At 40.5% G+C, this 21,151-nt stretch overlaps 1 protein-coding gene across 2 annotated transcripts in view; it reads left to right on the top strand.

Moving 5' to 3' along the window:
• The window catches only part of CDH8 (cadherin 8), a 201,843-nt gene that overhangs the window by 88,780 nt on the left and 91,912 nt on the right, over window positions 1-21,151 (top strand). For both annotated transcript variants that reach the window (XM_034788598.1, XM_034788599.1), the window contains one exon: window positions 6,763-6,882. In XM_034788598.1, the coding sequence (XP_034644489.1) occupies window positions 6,763-6,882 (120 nt within the window). The remainder of the gene's footprint in view (window positions 1-6,762; window positions 6,883-21,151) is intronic.

Below are 21,151 nucleotides of genomic sequence, written 5' to 3'. Positions count from 1 at the left end.
ACTCGGGAGTCCTGATTTCTAGTCCTTTGCTGTAAATTGTTGGACACACAATTCCATTTAGCATGAATTCAGTATAGTAAAAATAAGGAAGTTTACATATATGAATTAAACATACTGCATTCATGGTGGCACATTAAAAATTTCAAGGAGAAAAAAAGAAGAGTAAATTCCTTCAGCTTCAAGGCAGCAATAATTTACATGTCAAGAAGTTATACAGGTTTTTATGAGATTATTGCAGTGTTATTCAATAAAAAATAGTTACCATGACAACAACTGTCATGCTATCTGTGAGATTATAGAAAAGAAGGACAATCAGGCAAAGGGTTTATTTGGGAACGACCGCTTATCTGACCTCGTGAATACAAACAGCATGTTGTTTTGACCATCGTTGACTACACAGCCATCATCAGCCAGACTAAAATTCTAGCTGCAGATATTTAAGCATAGTGAATCTCATAGAAAACATATCTGTTGGTAAATAGTGGCAAGTACTTTCTTTATGCAAGTATACTGTTAATGCTCAGCTAGAATGGTGATTGGATCTCCTAATCAGCTGGAGATTTCAGCCTGCCCGATTTGGGGAGAGAAAAAACTACACAGGATGTTTTAGTTTGGGTTGTTTTTTATTTTTTTTTTAAGTACCAGAGAAATCAAGAAAGCACAGTCCCACTAGACTACAATATGGTCACATTTTTTTATTTCCCTAGCCATTACAATCTTTCAACAAAATGGTTGCTTCGTTGAATATGGATTCATGTAAATTTCAGATGCTGACTATTTGTTCAGTCCTCCAGGACATACAAGTTTTATTTTTTTCCAATACACACATTTCACTGCCACACCAAAATCTTTGCTTTCTTACTCCCCATGGCAGTGTGTGCATTTTTCTTTCTGACTAATGTGCAGAATCTGCACCTTGACTTGCACATAAAAAGCATAGCCAAAACAATAGAACAACACTACCCGAGCACACACATCTTATTTTTATGGAGGCTTTTAATCTTAGTTTGTCAGCAAACAGAAGCCTCCTTACCTAGCCGTATAAAAATACTTTTATTATTAACAGTGTCTCTGGTTGTTAGCATGTGGCAACGGGAACCTATGAAACCTGACACTAACAGAGCGAAACAATCAGCCATGGTTAACAGTTAAATCACATTAGAAGTGTTCATTAATTAAAATCTGTCGAACCTCTTTGCAGTCCACATTTAATCACAGTGTCATTAGCATTGCAGAAATGTGTCTCAGGAAAGACGCAGAAAGTTTTAAAATTAACATGCTAATATTTGCCCACACATCTCTAAAAATGTTTTTGTATTACATACAGCGGTATTAGGTATGAACACAAAAAGGAGAAACAGTGATTATGTTGTTGGACTAGATTATATAAAACTGCTATATTATGATAATTAGGACAACAGCAAGTTGGACTATAACAGTGGCTTTCTTGTGAAAATGGCACCATGTCAAATTTATAGTCTCTAGCTAAATGAGTTTGTTGTAACATTGACAAAGGAACAAATGTGCCAAATGCAGTCAAAATTAAACACTAATGGAAAATCCTGGTCTTTTGTTTTCTGGATAGATTCTGGGACACTAATTTTCAAATGACAAACATGGAGTGCTTAGCCATGCAACCTTGCCATTTTCTCAACGTGGTGCTAGGGTTTTTTAAAGGGAAAAAACATACACAAATGCATCCATTGTACATGTATATAGCAATATTTAGGTATATTTAGCATGTAACTGCCTGCCAATTGCGGAGCAAATCCTATTGCAAAGTTCATAGTCTAAGTTTCTAGTCTGAGACCTGAGTGGGGAGAGGTCTGTGGATTCCAAAGCACAGAGCAGTAGTAACCCCATGTGCTTGTAGCACTTCCCCATCTGTGGGGGGGGGGGGGGGGGGGTGAATTTCATAATCCTGCCTTCATGTTTGCGTGGAAGGAAACCACATGGAGTTGGGCTCCATAACATATGGGGTGTGGAGGAAGGTAGAGTCGGTGGCTTGTGAGTTCTGCTAGGATCCTAACATCTGCCTGTCCCAGTTCTGAGGAAGGGAGTCCTCCACAATTATAGATGGGACAAGATTTGCTTTGGTAAGCACATGTATCTCCAATTAGTGTCAATTTGAGCTATATGTATGGGTGTGGCATGCCTCACAACTGGCAAGGCCCAGATATAGGATGCAATGTGAGACAAGGATCCGAAACGAGGGACACTAACTGCTGTGTGATTCACTCTATTAGTGTATATAACAATTTGTGTAAATCATTTTCAGCAATAAAAATGTTGGGGATGGGCCACCACATTTCTATCGAACAGAGGTCATCATGGAACTAAAAGAAAGTGGTAACCCTGAGATGTGGCTCAGGAAATATGAGGTATAGAGCAGAGAATAGATCGTGTGACTGGAAAATATTCTGCCTTTCCAATCCTGCCATTAGTTGTATTAGTTTTATTAGGTAAAAAGATACTGACTTTAAAATCATGTGCAAAGAAAATCAAATAGGCGAATGACCTTTTTTATTTCTTTATGATGTATAAATAAGGGCTATGAGAAAGTGGCTTGTTTTTATTTATTTTTTTTTACTTTTTTATTTAAGAAATATAGGTCTATCTGGTGATTGGAGAAGAGGTAAAATTATGATATCACAAGAGAAAGGAGGCTGGAGGCTGATCAACAGAGTAGGGAAGCAATTTTGCAACTGGATGGATTGTTTTTGTTATGGCATACTTAACTCCACTACCTAATGATCACTTGGGGCAAAGTCTGCCTTTGTAAAAGATTTAACATGTGCACCTTCCAAATAAGGGGTGAGAGCTCAGAACAAATATTTCTAAGATCCCTGAAAAAGGATCCTCAGCTGAAAAAGGAAAAAACAGACTTGACATGCCAAATATTCCTAAATGAGCAATAGAAAAACTATTTTAAAGAAATAAATAAACTGTTCAGATCTTCTTTCTACATCAGAAGGAGAAACTTGGGCAAAACAAACTCTCAGAAAAGTCCACAGTTTTGTTCCTTTGTTTCTAAAGATAATATCAAGTCAAAAGGAACAACCACGAGGTCAGAAGCACCTGTGAAAGTTCCAACTGTTTTCTGAATGAGCTACGTCTTATCCCTGCCCTAACCACATCCTCTAAGATCTGACCACATCCCTACTGACCTACAAGCAGGTTACATTTTGCAGCTTCTACCACGCCCCTAGAAACTGAAAAGATCTCTTCTGCTATTTTAGCCTGAATCCAATTGGGGTGTGCATTGATCTCTCTCTCTCACTCTCTCAGTTGTCAGCCAGGAGGGAGCAGCTGCAGAATGTAACCTATTGGGAGGGTGGGGCTGTGGCCAGGTCTGTGCAAGAGGGCAGAAGTAGATCAGACAAGCTTGCAAGACTCCCTATCCTTCAAGATGGCAAAGCTGATAAGCACTGGGTAAATTATAGCTAGTGTTTGAACTATAAAAGAAAGCCAATATCACTTTTAAATATATGAAATTATTCTAGATTAAAATAACTAGAGGGTTACACACATCATTGCCTTTGTAAACTGAATTCCCTGAACACACCAGGGGATCCTTGCATTCCTCTACCCCAACCCCCGTAGCCCCTTACACAAGCTCCATTTGCCACTCTCCCATCCCCCTCTATTTCAGGGATAACCTGCAATTCTCCTTGCAACCCCTCCCATGCTAGGGGCTTTGGGTACCTCCCATTACCCTTTCACCCATGCAGGACTGTCCCTCGGTGGGTGCGAGGTTTGGGGCGGAAGTGACGTATCCATCACTTTTGGGACTGACCCATAATTTCTGGGACATGCCAGCCAATTGCACCGGCCTGTGGGGCCTCCCCAAAGCACGGGATCCAGAGTGGTTGCCCCAATTTGCTGTACCCAAGGGATGACTCTGCACCCATGTTCCCCATTCTTCCCTCCCCACCAGACAGGGCCATAACTCTCTTCCCAGGCTAGGGATTCTGTGGTCCCTCTCATGCCCCTTCTCCCTGCCTTTCCCCACTTTTTTATCATTTGTGCTTCCCATTTCTTCCTCCACCACATTCCAGGGGCTCTGTGTGTCCCCCATGTCTGCCTTTCCCCATGTCATTGTCATCCATTCTTCTTCCATGGGAGGGAGGGGGGTGTTATGCTACAGGAGTTTAACCACATGGGGATAGCGATTGCCAAATTCAGTAAATAATTATCATATGGAACACTGGGTCCAAATGTGATTGTTTGGTTTGTTGGTTGGTTTTGTTTGGGGCAAAAGGGTTCAGGAAAATGCTGTTGTTTCCTTCATAGGAAATGATACTTCAGTGAGGAATAATTGCTCGTAGATTCCAAGGCCAGAAGGGACCACTGTGATTATCTGACTTCCTATATAACATAGGTCAGATAAAGTTCTCCCTTCTATGGCTGCCAAGTGTCATGTAATACATTTTTACACTTCTGTATTTCTCTGCCATGTCATGCATTGCCACAGATCAGATGGATTCCTGTGCAAACAGTTGAGCTTTGGGAAGGCTGAAGGCATTTGCCTCCGGTGGTGCCTGATGGGGCCTGTGACGAGGTAGTCTGCCTTCCTCAGGGTAGTGGTGGGAAATTCTGTGACTGGGGCCAGGAACATTGCAAAGAGGGTGGGGCAAGGCTCTTCTCACCCATCCAGTTGGGGAAGAGCTGGGAGAAGAGCATCAGGGCAGACGCTAGCCAGAGAAAGCTGGCCTGCTGAACTCTTTGAGAACTGATTGGAGAAAATGGGCTAGTGAGGGAGAAGTGGTCTAAGGCCCTAAACCTAGTTCCAGGAGGAGAGCTGCAGACTCTTGTCCCAAGGGAGTGACCATTTGAAGCACAACAGGATGGGAACTGCGGAAGGTCTCCTGCACTGGGACGAGAGCTGGCCAGGATTCTCATATGGACCCAGTGCGGGGTGATCTGGGGCAATGAAAAAAGTGAGTTACACTTTGTAGAATGACATCATAAATCAGACCCCAAGAAGGGGTGTGTGTGTTTTGATCCAACCTACAGTGGGACGGGGGGTGCTGGAGGGGAGTGCCCTGTGCCAGGGCCCCAGGGGAGCCTGCTGAGCAAGCAGCGCTCTACTTTTCCTAGTGGTGCCCACCTTGTTGGATTGAGCAATAGTAAGAGGTTGTGGGGGATTCAGCGCAGGCACAAGGCAAGAGACTCAAAGCAGGCCACAAGCTCCTTCACTTCCAGTAAGCTGCACCAGGGTCACCCTCATCCCACATCTCCCTCCCCTCCATGCTCATCCATCCCCAGCAACTCCAGGAATCACAACACTCCCATATTCTCTGGGACCCACCCATGCATCTCCATTTACCCCAAGCAACCTGGCTATTTCCCAGGGAATCATCATTTTCCCCTGAACTCGTCCCTATATCCAGCCACCACTTTCCCTCACAAATACTCCCATTAAGCTAGCCTGCCAGATAGCCATCAAACACCCAGCGCCCGCTCCTGGTTGCACTGTACCCTAGCCACAGCTGCCAATATTTTTTTGCAGCTCCATTTTCTACCCCTGCCACTGCCTGAGTTAAGGTGTAGACACTGGAGAGGGTAGATATATGTAAATTACAAACATGCAAATGTATGTAAGCCCCCTATGTAATTTGCATAAAATGTCATAAACAGAATTGCACAAAACTTGGCCACTATGAATCTCCCCATATGGGGCAGTAAAGGGGAGCAAAGGGGATGGAGAGAGCAAAGGGAGACACTGCACTTAGTGTTCCCAAACAGGAGTCAGGCATAATCTGGGTTCAGCAGGACAAAGGGACAAGGAGCAGAAGTGAGCCATCATTTCTAGCAATGCCAGCAGGCCCAGAGAGAGGGCACATCTTGGTGGATGCTGTTATTCTTTCCCTTGCCAGGCATATCTCAGCTCACAAGAAGCATAATTCAGCCTTCAAACTCTGCCTCATTCTCTCTTTCTCTTCCTCGCTAGATATTGTCTTTTTTGCATATGAATTAGCTTAATTAGTGTCATCGTTATTTTTTTAAAGTCATTCAAAAGAAGTCGCTGCAACAAAACCATGAAGCACACTTGAGTTTGATTTGATGTGGCTTTCTACACAATCAGAAGCCAGAGTGTGGTCTGAGAAGGAAAATGAACAATTTCTTGTCATGTCTTTGTTTATTTTCTTTTCTGGACAGCCCAGTGAAGGTACAATGGCAGCTGGGCAGTGGATCCCCTCAGTGATGGGGAGTCATTTCAGAGACGAGAGATAATGCCTTGACTTTGGCCACATCAAACCATTATTGTAGCTGGAAGCCAAAGAAAAAGAGAGAAAAATCCTTTATATTATTACTTTTCTATGCAGTCACTGTAAGTTGGCAAGGTTCTTTCAAACGTGCTTTTTCAAAACTTAAGTGCAACATATTATATTGTATTATTAACCTTGTATTTCATATCCCTTTGATACGATTCCCTTTGCAAATGCTTGAAGTCTGCATAGATCTAACAGGTAACTTTAAAATGGATTCTATAAAGGAACCTTAAATAATACAGCTACTAAAAAGGTTTTTCTTTATCTAGAACATTAGGCTGGTGGCATATTTCTTCTCAAAGCCTAATGTTTTGTCTGTGCTCTCTAAATAATGTTTTAAGTCATAACTGATTACTTTTCCATTTTACTAACATCTCTCCCCTCATGAATTTCTGTATAGATTTAAACAAATTGATTTTTTTTCATAAAGAAACATACAAATCTCTGGCAAGAACTGAAATGTTAATTGAATATTCTTTTAAACTAGGTACCTTTGTTACTAAAGTAACGGCCACGGATGCGGATGATCCAGTTTATGGAAACAGTGCAAAGCTGGTTTACAGCATTTTGGAAGGACAGCCTTACTTCTCCATTGAACCACATACAGGTAGGTGACCCTGAATTAGGACTCTCCAGGTAACAATATACACAAGAAACAGCATTTCACTCACTTCACTTAAACATGATGTTTAAGTAGATGTCTGTCAGCATTAGTCAGACTGTAATCCATGAGTATCTGATTTGTTGCCAATCGTGATGTGATGATGTGTAAAAAAAAAAAAAAAAAAAAAAGACCCTCTATTAGTGATGCTGACAATAATGCCAAGGCCAATACTGTAGAAGTTACTGAAGCAAAACTCCCATTACTGTATGACTAACAACTGGTTAGGGACTGTATGATTTGGCCTGGGGATTGTAATGAATATATTATATTTTTTAATAAAAGATTTTATTATTTCTGGCTAAAGATTGTAGGGTTTGGCATGGGCATTTTAATGAATATATTGTGTGCTTTCATTAAGAAATATTTGTATTCCTGGATTGGATGGATCTGGGGAGAGAGAATATGTTTTATTTGCATGAATTTGAGATGGCTTTATTTCTCACCATTTGCAAAGCCATTAGTAAGTGTCTGATAATGTAGGTCATTTCAAAGAAGTGCTAATAAAGCCAACCCCACATTGTTTATTCTGCTTACGCCACATTTAAAACAAAAAAGCTGTTTAGAAATGTTTGAGAGAGATTTGTTCTGTTTTCTTTCTTCCAGTATTAATTTTTATATTTTTCATGTTAGTTACTGTAAGTCAGTTGTGCTGGCCTCAGAAGGAGAAGAAAAGTATAACTAAAGTTACCTGAAAATAACTTTTGCCCTTCATAAGTAAAGCAGCCATCTCATGCTTATGCAGATTAAATCTTTTGTCAACACCAAAAAGATTTGGTCAGAAGAAATTATTAGATGATGTTCCTAAATCAGTTAAAATGAGCCCAATTTTTACCTTGCTTGACACACCAATAAATTTCTCTTGGCTTCAGCTGAGTTGCACAAGGAAAACTGTTGTTCATTGGCTATAATAAAATTAACAGAGGCATCTGTGAGTCTATAATAGTGTGTTATGCAGATAATATGACAGAGATTACTCTGAGAACGTGTTTTCATGTGGTCTGAAGAAAAATAAAAAGCAACCATGGCTGTGGAAATGTCCTTTTGCAGTGTGGTTTATTAATACATTGCATGCCTTACGTGAATCTCAGATCTATGAAAATCTCTTCTGAATGCAGCACAATGAAATTATAGTGATTTCCTGTTGCCAGAGAGAAACACGTCCATTAAATGGCATAGGGCAGTCCCCTCTTCCCATGGAAGAACTTTCTCATCCTAGTTGAAATACCACTTGGGCCCTGTATCGTGCATCAGCATACATGTAGGCAGAGGCCTGACCTTGCAGAGTCCCTTTTGGGGCCTTAGAACATATTATTTAACATATTATCTATAATACCTTTCAAACATAAGATATAAAAAATATTATATAGAGTAATGACTAGTTAGATATATTGGTAGTGCAACAAATATAGTATTCAGCGTGTTCTGTGCTTCAGACACCAGAATCTTTTAGGAAGAAAAATTGTTTAAAGTGGTCCAGGAGGTAATATCCATAGGCTAATAGAATAAAATGAAATAAAGGAAAACTTAGCGGAGGGGTGGGAACCCACACCTCACAGTGAGATCTTTTATACTGCGAAATTATTACCAAAGTGAAGTAGTAGAATTCCCATTGCTGAAAATATTTGAAACAAGATCTGGTAAAGCACTAGAAAATAAACTGTACAGAACAATATAGCTTTAGTCAGAGGATGCATTAGAAGACTTAATAGGGCTTTCTGATCACCAATTTCTTGGATTCTCCAAGGGGCAGCTCCTAATGCACATGTTTATAATTCCTTTAGCTGTTCTCAAGAGCTGTGCAAAACTAGCAGCTTTCACAGAAGAACTGAAAAGTGTTTTGTTTGTCCAAGGTGAAGCTTTTTCATTTATTTCATTCAAATGTCCTTCATGGAAAAAATCCCAAACTTACAATTTTGTGAATTTGCCCTCGGTTTATTATTTTTATTTCAATTATTATAATTATTATTTTTTATCAATATTGGCTTATTTTTTTCTGGGAAAACTGCTTAATACAAGAAATCACAATTTATCTCCCAGGAAAGCAGATATTTATTTTCATGAAAGCCAATAAAAACTCTTAGGATTTTTTGTGAACCTACAAATCATGAGTTTTCTCCTAGTGTTACATTTTCCCACCTCATTTCCACTCATCAACAGTGCTATCAGTAGCACTTCAGTGAGCATAAAAAGGTGATAAATCAGTTCTCTAAATGTATTAACTCATATAGGGTTCAATTGTGACAGGGACCACATTGTGACCCGCAGTCTGGGTCCAGGATTCCTGCTTACTCTGGAGGAGAAATAATCTGCCCCAGATTTAAGTTTGGGGCAGATTATATCCTCTTCATCACCAGGACATCTGATCTGGCTCACAGGTTGTGGGGGAGGAGCCAAAACTCTATGCTTTCCCTGCTCACTTCCTCCTCACCTATGTGGGAAGGGGAGTGACCCCATGGATGCTGCTCTGTGACTCATGTTGCTATGTATAATATGGGCTGTCAGCACAGAGGAGTGAGAGGGTTCCTTTCTACTCCTGTGCACCAGTGCATAGCAGTCAAATAATCCTGTCTTTAAATTTTAAAACAAATTGCAGTGTCATGCTGGGGAGTTATTGGGGGTAGATCCTAGAGGAACCATGAGCCATACTGAATATTAAATCATAGCGATGACATCTGCATAACCCTGTTGTCTAGAATATAAAATGGCTAAGCAAATACTCTTTGACAGAAAATTTATCTGGCACATCAAAAGTGAGTACTAGCCTTGTAGAAACTGCAGCCTTGCACTGTTACTGCATGAAATGGATTGTTCAGGTAGACTATAGGTTTACAGTCAAGGCGCTTCCAAAGAGTTGCATTATTTTCAGAAACTGATAAGGAAATATGCAGCAAGTTTTCCTGATAATCTGGGCATCTGGGAGTAATAGAAATGATAATGCCTGATACGTACCAGGGACACTTTTATGGGTTGTTACATTCAGTCTTGGAAAGCCAATAGTCATAGATCAAATATAGTTACAATTTCCTAGCAGTTTGTGGCATTGTAAATTTCACCTTCTCGGGGTAGTGACGCATAAAACATGCAAATGACAGTATTCTCTGTGCATTTCTGGAGTTCAGCAACTTTACAATTTGAATAGTAAAGCTTAAAATAACATTAGCAGGTGGAGTGGGAGGAGGTTGCATTTTAACAAAGACAAAATGTCTGGGTCTTCAGAGGAGCAAGCAGAATTAAAGTAGACATACTGGGCCCATTCTTATATGTGTCTAATCTTAGCAATGTGAGTGCCTCACAACTAGTATTTTTTCCCTTGCTGAATAGGCTAGGACAATGTACTCCTAATACCCTAAGCGTGGGAATATTTGTGGTAGTTTTACTCCTGAGAGGTGTTCAGATGCAATGGTGATAGGCACTAATATAACAGCTTAGAATAGTTAGACTAGGATCTTGTCAGAAACAGCTGTAAAAATGAAGGAAAATCTTTAGAAGGAGGCAATTTCAAGTAGTGTAGCTGATTTCTTTTTTTTCCCTCTGTGGTTCCATTTTCACACATCCATATGAAGTGCAGGAGCTTTCCACATATAATACAGATACTTATGCACTCGTATTATGTCTACAATTCTGTGCCACAAATAAAAGCATTCCTGGATGAATGGATGCATATAAAAGTGTGAACTAATTAAAAATCCATATTTATATTTTCCGTCCCTCAGACGTTGCAGTACAATATTTTAGAGCAGGCCCACTATGTTCTGAGATGACTCTCTTTTGAAAAGTTTAGTCCAGATTCATCCCTCTGGTGATGCCAGCAACTAGTGCAGTGGTAGAATGAAGGTGGCTTGTGCCTCCTCTATTCAGGTTCAATTTCTGGCCCAGGCTAAATTAATGCCTATGTTACAATGACCCCTATAGTTATTAGAAAAGCATGGAACTGATAGGACCTTCCCTAGCCACATCATCTCCTGTTTCCTTCTTCCTCTGGCCCAGCCCAGCCCTGGAATACTGCAGCAGAGATGGTTAAGCATGGGGAGACTTGGCTTTTTGCCTGGGGTACACTGTAGAGTCCTGCTGTGCCTGCGGATAGTCTTTGGGGAGCCTTAGGGCTGCCTTGCTTCCTCTTTGCACCTGCCTAGCTGCCATAAATGGGCTACAGGATCTTGTTGAGTCAGATTCCTAGTTAAGACTCTGACAGTGGTTTTCAGTTTGTTTGGCACACTTCTGTGTCGCGGCATGTACTGTCACAAGTATTGGTAGAGGACCCATGCTTAAAACAGTCATTTCCCATTACCTTTTATGAAAAATGCATATACATGTAGTATTTCTCAAGTTATGATTTTCAAACTCTGCTTTATAGGTTATAGTGCACATCCCAGAAAGTAATCCAGTAATTATCTTTCCATTAAATGTCATTGTCACAGTTTGAGGAGAATACTTTCTGGATATAATTCTCTCCACCTTTCACCTGCATGGTTTCTTCTACAGATGAGTTTTAACAGGGCTGTTAATTCATAAGTTAGAGGGGAAAAATAAAAATTTTAAAAAATGAAGATTTTGTATGATACCAAGTTATGACACCAAATTAGTGATGTTATTCTCACTGGACTAAATAACTGTAACCTCCATAAATCATAACTATAGCATGTCAGACAGATATGGAGCTATGGCTTAATTTTTCCAATGTTCGGTATTAAGACAGGATTGCAAACTGCATTTATTCTCAAATAACTCACACACTTACATTCATGCTGCAATTTTTTCCCAAGAAGAAGCTCAAGAATAGTTCTCATTTTTCAGCTTTTCCTAGGATATTAAATCACAACAGTCAGTTTTACAATATGATTATCATAATGGAACATAATCTGAAGTGACACGGTGTTCTACAATATAGAGGTGTCAGAGAAAATACATTTTCAACTGTCTGACTTATTTACATTTCATATGAACTTACTAAAATTCTGTAACTCCTACACTGTCTTTGAAATAAAGTTCCATGAAGGCTGCAGTTTAACATATTGCTTTATTATACTAGAAGGCACAGTATATTATTCAAACAGAAACCCTGATTGTTTATAAAGCAGTAAATGTTTTACATTTTAAAAGAGGCTGCCTTGGAACTGCTCACTGGGGCCCTGTCTACACTGAAAAATTAGATCAACCTAGGTATGTGGCTCAGAGCCGTGAAAAATTTTGTGCCCTGAGTGCTGCAGTTGGGATGACCTAATCCCTGGGGTAGACATGGCTAGGTCAACGGAAGAATTTTTATCAACACTTGGAGAGATGGATTAACTACAGTGATGGAAAAGCCCCTTCTATCGATGTAGGAAATGTCTGTGCTATGGTACTACAAGCAGCACAGATTCAATAAAACTGAGATAAAAACATGCAAACCAGGAAATCTAGAGAGCTGAGGTCACTTGTCAGAGGAATATGGAGACTTTCACACCTAGGCCATTGACTTGAATTCAGCCCTGTTTGTTAGTGACTGAAGAGTTTCCATGACACAGATGTTTTGGACATCTGTAGGAAACAAATTCAAGTGAGAGTTGACAGATTTCATATCACACACATGACCTCCATGACTAACTCATGTTGGAAGTCTACAAAATAAAAGCTATATCCCGCCACTGTTACTTGTGTTGAGAAGTACCTTAGCCATTGACTGGTCCCATTCATTTCTGTTGAGCAAAGCAAAGGCTGAATTGAAGCCATGGCCTACTGATTTTAATGGGAGTAATCATTGTGTGATGTGCTTCTCACCATGAGTTTCTAGGTGGAATTCAAGGTGTCTGGTTTTAAGCTACAAAGGCCTAAATGGTTTGGGACTTGGTCTGACCTCTCTCCCAGGGCCATATTGCTGAAGTTGAGATACCTGATGGCTCTCAAGCTGGAACATACATGAGTAAATCAATCTAATAGTAGAAATTGCACCTGCAAACAGGCATATCTGAGTTTTGTATTTTAACTCTGATTATCTGATCTTCAGTCTTTATGTGCTCCCTCTCATTTCACAACCGTGCTTGGAATAGAGTACAAACAAAATATCATAAACAGGATAAAATACATTCCAAACATTTCTGGCACAATTGATTTCCTCTGTCTAGCTGGGAAATTACCTAGTTTATTAATAAATGCTACATTCTATATAGCCTTAGAAAAAATGCCCTAGGAGTACTGCAAGCAGATATAAGGCTCTTCATTATAAAAAGGCTATCGGAAAAACTGGAGAAAGTTCATAGGTGGCCAACTAAGGTGAGAATGATGAAAGAATATGATGTGATGGGAGATTGACTGAACTTAATTTGTATAAACTGATTAAAATGTGATTAAGGGAGGCTATGAAATCATTGCACAAATATTAGACATGTGTTAATAAGAGGGAGGGGAAGGGACTATTATTGCAATTATGTGTGGTAAAATGGAGAGGTAACATCCTCAGACTAGAAAGAGAGATGGGAAAAATTGAGCTTTGATACAAGAAATGCAATCTGGAGCTATGTAATGAACTGCCTAGGAAGGGAGATGAACCATTTTCTCTAGAGGCTTTCTAAATAGTTTAGAATTAAACCCTAGCGGGATTAGTACAGAGGGAGAAGCTGCTCTGTGTTCTTCTGGGCTTTGATTGAGCCATGGCGCTATGGCTCACTTTACCAGCTAATGCTGCTGTGGGAGCCGCACTAGTTATTGCAGATTTAAGCTTTCATTTAAAATACTTTTTTGTAACTTTCTAGCTCTTTTGATTGTGTATTGAATGAGACTGAATGTTGTTCTGTCTTAATAAGCATGCAGACAGAGTGAACCTGTGGTTTAAATTCTGTTCTGTTAAATAGGTGTAACACCTGTTGAAAATAATAGGATTTGCACCTGTGTAAATGAGAGTATATCTGGGTGAATAACTGGTTTTGGGGGGTGGGGGTGCTTTGCCAGCAGTTCTGAAAAATTGAAAAGAAAAAAGGTTGAAGTCAAACTGAATCCAAGCACTTTTGGAATTTTCAGTTAATTGAATAAGTCAATTTGGGTCAAATAAAACATTTTGTTCCACCCAAAACATTTGGTTTCCTAGCGTTTTTAAAGGGCTAGATTCACACACTAGCTAGAGAAGAGGGTTGGTTCTCCTGTACAACTTTTAGCCCAGTGGTTAAGGCATTCATCTGGGATGTGGGAGATTCCAGTTCAATTCCATTTCTCTCTGGCCCAAAGACTATTCAAATATTATATACAAAGTAGAACAGCTTCAACAGGAGACACTGAGGCCTTGTCTACACTACAAGGAAAAGTCGATCTAAGCTACGCAATTTGAGTTACGTGAATAGCGTAACTCAAGTCAATGTAGCTTAGATCTACTTATCGCAGAGTTCACACTTTGCGATGTCGATGGGAGACACCCTCCCGTCGACTCCCCTTACTCTTCTCGATCTGGTAAAGTACAGGAGTTGACAGGAGAGCAATCTGCAGTTGGTTTAGTGGGTCTTCACTAGACCCACTAAATCTACTGCCGATGCATTAATTGCCATGCGTCGACCCCCCTGTAAGTTGTAGACAAGCCCTGAGAAAGACTTACTTCTAAATACCCTATTGCTCAGTGAATAGGGCTGTCACCTGGGACACCCAAGTTCAAATCCCTGCTCCACTTCAGGCAAAGCGGAGCATTGAACCTTGTTCTCCCATATGTATCCCAAGTGAGTAGCCTAGCCACTGGGCTGGTTGTTAAAATGGAGGATCATCACCATCTTCTATGTTTTGTGAATGACACCTAAGTCCACTTGTGAATCTAGCTGAGGGAGGGGGAGAAAAAAATTGTCTGAGAGTATTTGGTGAATTCATGTCAAATTTGTGAACAGTTTCAGGTCAACCAAAACTGTTTTTTTGGCAAATAAACTATTCATCTGAAAAAATTCACCCAGCTCCAGCTGAAAGCAGAATTTGGCCCCTTAGTTCTAAAATAAATGAAACTAACCCTCATTTATCAACAAAGGCTGTTAAAATCTGAACCCCAATGGTGACAATTTCAATGTTAGAGCTGTTGACAGACTTATAGCTGTCAACAGTTTAGTAGATCCCTTAAGATTGTTAGCCACACATAGGATTATGGGCACAGCATAAGTGGGGTTGAGCCGAATACTACCTTTTTTCACCTTTCCTACCGACTATTGCTGGACTAGATCGCTCAAGAGGAATTTTCCAGTGTCGTTATCTTTGAATCTACACTGGTGTGGGGCAAGTCTCATGCCTCAAACAGAGACTCTTCCCAGCCCTCTCTTCTTGCTCTTCCTAGTGTTTGAATGGAAAATGTCAGGCCAGGTTCTGATCACAATTATATTGGTGTAACTGTGGAGTACCTCCATTTAAATCATCGGTGTGTCCAGTCAGAATCTGGTTCCTGTTTCAAAATCTAGGGAGCAGTGATTCATTTTTGGCTTCACTAAATAGGATTTTTTTTTGTTTGACAGTGCTAGAAGCAGTGCTGAAGAAGCATTCAGAAGGCCACATTTTCAAAGCAAGTGTGCAGTTTTTCCTGTCACTGTATACTAAGCTCCCTCTATCCTTAGGAGATGCGTTAAGGCATTTATAAGGCTAACTGTCCTTAGTAGATCCTGTGAGTTGTCTTGGTGATGACCCAGTAGGGAGAATCTTTTGCAGAGAGATTGCTTGTGCTGCAGCCCTGGGGCTAAATTCTGCAGTCCTTGTTTTCATTTGAAAGTCAAAAGGGTAATTCTTGTGAGTAAAAGCTGTAGGATCGGGCCCCTTGATAACAACAAGAGAAGAGTTGGTTTTTTTCATATTCATAAGGAAAAGATTTAACCATTGTGGAGGTTTGAAAATAATTACAATGATTTCTGGTTGGAAAAGAGGAATGAATTATGAACAGAGGAGTCTGGACTCTAAAGGGATGATTTCTGATTCTAGAATTTACCCAGTAGTAATAATATTGGTACTTCTAACACTACAGATCAATACCTATATCACATCACAATGCTAGTGGATTATTTTAGGCTGAGGTATCTTCTTGATATGAAGTATGAAGCATAGACTTTTGATATATCTGTCTGATTAATTTTTTACTTTGATAGACTGAATTATTTTCTGTATATTTTCAAGGTATAGTCAAGGTCTAGACTCCAGAGAAACATTTTTCACACTGCAATAACAATAATGATGATGATAATAATAATACGAGAATAAAAAGATGTCACAGTCAGTTCAAAAGCATCCGGTGGTCTGGATTTGGCCTGCAATCCACCTATTGACGAGCCCTGTGTGGCAGGATGGACTAGATCCGGAGTTCTCATGGCCCTGTGTCACCCTGCCCCAGAATAGAGCACTGAGAAGTCCTCCAGGCAGACTAGAGTGGCTGCAGAGAAGGGGCTGCTGAAGCGACCAGTAAAGGGCCAGAAGGGCCAGATAAAAGGCAAGCATCCGAACAGAGCCTTCAGCTGCTGTGTGGAGCTCGATGAGGGAGTACCCAGTGCCAGGCTGGCTAGATGAACAGCAGGACTGCAGACAGGTCACTGCAGAGAGCTCACCAGACAGATCCAAGCCCAGGGAAGACTGCCAAAGACCGTGTTCCTGACTGGCTGGATGAACAGCAGAACCAAGGAAAGGTCAGTGCAGGCAGGCTGAGTCCAGGGGACTGAGCACAGAACCCAGCTAGACCAGACAAGGATACCGAGATGGGCCCTGCTGGTCTGGTTGCAGACTGAGCCCAGGGAGGGCTGCTGAAAAGGACAGCAGCTGAGGGTACTGAGACGGGCCCCAACTGGGTGGCTGAAGAAGGCAGTGCCTCTATGAAGAAGACTAAGAGCTATGGCCCCTTACCAGTACCAAGATAAGAACTTGGGACTGTATATCCAGAAGGGAAGACAGCATATGCGGCTTGGCCAGAGGGCTGAGTCACTGAAGATCCATCGAGAGAACCCCACTGGCTCAGCCAATCTCTATAGCAAGTGTCATTACTTCTATAATATATTCAAACATCTACATTAAAGAACATCAAGATTGCAAAGGCAAGCAGCAAAAAGTTCGGAAATGCCTGAATATAAGGTTTCTTATGCAACCTTATTCCGACCCCCTTGCATATATGCATTATGATACAAAGTTTCTAATTCCAAATAACTATAACGTTTAAGGCCAGAGGGACCACCAGATCATCTAGTCCAGGGGTCGGCAACGTTTGGCACGCTGTTCGCCAGGGTAAGCACCCTAGCAGGCCGGGCCAGTTTATTTACCTGCTGACGCGGCAGGTTTGGACGATCGCGGCCCCCACTGGCCACGGTTCGCCATCCCAGGCCAATGGGGGCGGCGGGAAGCGGCGCGGGCGAGGGATGTGCTGGCCGCGGCTTCCCGCTGCCCCCATTGGCCCAGGACGGCGAACCGCAGCCAGTGGGGGCTGTGATCGGCCGAACCTGCCACGTCAGCAGGTAAATAAACTGGCCCGGCCCGCTAGGGTGCTTACCCTGGTGAGCCGCCTGCCAAACGTTGCCGACCCCTGATCTAGTCTGACCTTTTGCACATCAGAGGTTACTAATCCCACTCAGTTACACCTGTATTGACCCCAATTATCTGGATTAGACCAAAGTATTCAGACTTTAGGAGACTAAACCACTGTGTATCGCAGGCAGAGAATAGGAGGGAATGAGGCATACCAGTGCATGAGGTCCCTGCGATAGCAGCAAATTTATTTGGTGAGATGCACCCAGATGATCGTAGTAAATAACCCGCCTACTATTTTTTTCCACAGGATCCCTGCCTCATTCAGTGCATGGTATGGTCCTTCTTCCTGCAATATCAAGGGCAATTATAGTCTCTATATAGAGACAGAGTACTATTAGAAATAAAATGAAATCCTAAGGATGCAGGGTTTACATATGTGATATGCAGTGGAAAATGTTCATCTTCCTTTTGCACTCATAAAACCATCACATCTATTCTCACATTTTGTGTGTACCTTTGAAAATTTATGCTTCAGTGAATAAACTGAATAGTTGGTAAGAACAGATGAAAAGAGCATTTCCCCCATAACTATGAAACCCAGATAGGGTCTACTAAAACATACCAGCTTCTAGCTCAAAAGATTTTATAAATGACAGAGAGACGCATATATGGCAGAAAATGTAGATGCTGTTAATTCATACACAATGGGAAACCTGCAAGGTCTATTTAAAAGGAAGCCTAATACGTAAGCAGTCACAAAAAAATATTCAAAATGTGGTAGATCTAGAAAAATAAAGTACAGCAGTTTCTAGGTTCTTATAGAGTTGCCAGCACTTAAGGTCTTAAGAGATTTAAAATGTTTGTTTAGCAAGCAAGTAGAATTGTACCCTCTTTCATTTGAAGCTTAAACAAGCTCGTAACTCACTGCTACTATTTAATGAATATATATATACACACCCAGAGAGAGAATTAGAGTAAAATTAGCAGATCCTGATTGACAACATTAAAACTTCCTTCTCTTGTTATAAACTAAAACAAACATACAAAAAATATCCAAGAGAGCACTTAAAAGTAGGTAAATATCCAGGGAGGATAATTTGATAGCTGAATGTTATTAAAATTATTGCAACCAATATGAAGTTTAGTCCTAATGGAATCTGAGGGAAAGTTTTGCACTCATCTTAACAAGGCTATAATTTCTTTTGTGTTCAAGAAATGTAGAATCCCACTAGTTTGTATGAGCACTGAGATCTTGGCCCAGATCCCACAAGTGACTCCAAGAGGGCAGAGTCCCTGTACTGCTTAGAGGTCTGTAGAAGTTTGTGGGACTCCATGTAGGTACATGGCTCAGGATCCTGCAGGATCAGGCCACAGGGCTCAATCAAACCTCCCTTACTGAAAATTTTGAAAGACTCCCATTTAGTTGGATCAGGTCCTAAATTACTACTACACATAGAAGTAAAAATCTGTGCCAAGATCTTAGCATTAGGATGGAGACAAAACAGACATAACTGTACATCCCTCAGAGACTGATCTTTAGAAAACTGAAAAATTCTGATATCCTACTTTCAACAGATATGGCAGAAATTTCTCCATTGGAATATGAGACACAGGAGATCACTTGGGAGGTGGTGTATTGGTGAGATAATGAACCATTCCAAGTTGGTTTTGTAAAGAGTTTGCTTGTGTTTTGCTACTTCCCCACATATGCACTGCTGTGTATTGTTTTATAGAACTATATTAACAGACATTTAAAAAAGAGAATAGAAAGAGTGGGGAATGGCAAAGGGAAAAAAATGCTCAAGTACTTTTGTGCTGCTTGCTCCTCCTCTTCCTCCTGACTATCTGCAGCCTCTGATGCCTCAGTTCTTATTCCCTGATCTTTTCCAGTGTCAGACACTGTACACTCTTCCAAACAGGTTTCTGAAAGTAGTCCACAGAGATGTATATTAACTGATTCAAGTCGTGAGGCAGATTGTGCAAATTGCTCAGTGAATGCATTTAGGGCCACTGTAAAAGAAAATCCCATCCTGCAGCTGTTTTATTTGCTATGGAGCAGTGTGACACCAATAGCTGTTTAGGGAAAGTAACATAGCCTAAGCATTGTGATTCCTATACTGGGGACATTTTTCCGGGAGACTTTAAAGTGTGGTTTACCCCTTGATTTTATTTTTTTTATTATTTTTTTGCTTGTCAGCACATTTCCTTTCTTTTCTCTGTCTTTGAAGATAGATTCCATAGATAGGATATCTTTTTAGATATCTATTTATTGACTACAGTCCAAAAAAGCTCTCCTCTCAGATCTAGACTCTCTGAAATATTCTCTAAAAGCTCATTGACACAGCCTTTACTATTTTTCTCCCTAGCTTTAAGCCCCTCTCCTAATTTTTTTTCTACTCTCTGTTAATTTATGTCTCTATCTGCCATAAATTCTTTACTCTGGGACTTACTCCTTTCCCATTTTGGTTCTTCAGAACCCACATTTCAGGCATATTGCAAAGATTATTTATTCAAGGTTTTTTCCTGAGTTGAGTTGGGATCGAGTAGGTTGAATGAACAGGCTCTTAATTGTGCTAAGGAGTGCATTAACACTAATATTAGATGAGCTTCAATTGCTTTCTAAGAGAAGTTTGCAAGTTTGAGTAATTCCTGTGACTAGAGCTTGAAGATCGATACAGTGTTTGAGGTGAAAGAATAAATAAGTTTCAGTGACTCAGTGCTGAAACCCTCTGTGTTCAACTCTTATCTTCGCCTGTCTTAATCACATTACTTATTTAGCTGAGGATGCAGAAAAAGGGGGGGGGGGGGACTTTTGTGTTCATTAATCTGGTTGTTAGCAGATGCTGACACATCTGTTCTTTTGCTGGACAGCATATCATTGATATTGAGCATAGCAATAGTGGTGGTGACAGTAAACCCTTGTAATTCAGACTTGTTTGATGTTACAGAACCTTCGGACCTGGTGATAGTAACAGAGGCAATTAACTTTTTCTTTTTACCTTTTTATTTTGTTTCAAATTGAGATTGAGCTTTGTCTGTGACTTGCAGCCCATGGCAAAAGGTTTATAAACTGAGACTTCATGTTGGGATATGTCTAAAACCATTGAAATGACATGGTTGTGTTGGTAACATAGCAAAATGAAATCTCATGCTTTAAAAATCAGAAACTTGGACCTTTATTATGGTATAGAAAGTTTTTGGAGTATTTAAATCTCCACCCCACAACACCCCTTGTTGTCAATTTCACAAACACAGTGTTGCCAATTTCATGCAATCAGAAACAAATGGAAATAGGTTCCAGAAATCTGGATTAACTGTGTGAGTAAGAAGGAAAACAGTGTGAGCGAGAATTATCCCAAGAAAATTCAATAATCAATGTCTTTTTAATAGTTGGCCTGATCCAAAACTAATTGAAGTCAATGCAGAGGGTTGGCTTTAATGATCTTTGGATCAGGCCTAATATGAGAAAAAACTCATAATGGACCATATTTCTGATATCTTTACTCAAGATTAGTAGAATCTTACTTCATGAGTGGTCCCACTGAGTTCAAGAGAGGTGTTTATGGCATAAAGTTCTATTAAGCATGAATAAAGGAATAGAATCTGGCCCTGTAACCAAATGTGTGTCAGTTGTAACTTACTGGCTGTTTTTGAGAGAGCTGCCATTCAGTTCAGTGGGAATTCCCCATGCAGTAAAAGGCCCTGCTCTTTTCACCTGTGACATATTTAGTGTACTTTGTGTCTCTCAGAAATTATTTTCCATTTCCTTCAGTAGGTTTTCTGC

The sequence above is a fragment of the Trachemys scripta genome, chromosome 13 (genome assembly GCF_013100865.1).
Source record: "Trachemys scripta elegans isolate TJP31775 chromosome 13, CAS_Tse_1.0, whole genome shotgun sequence".
NCBI classification, from domain to species: domain Eukaryota; kingdom Metazoa; phylum Chordata; order Testudines; family Emydidae; genus Trachemys; species Trachemys scripta.
The sequence above is the reverse complement of the archived record's forward strand: the minus strand, read 5'-3'. Positions and strand labels throughout refer to the sequence as shown.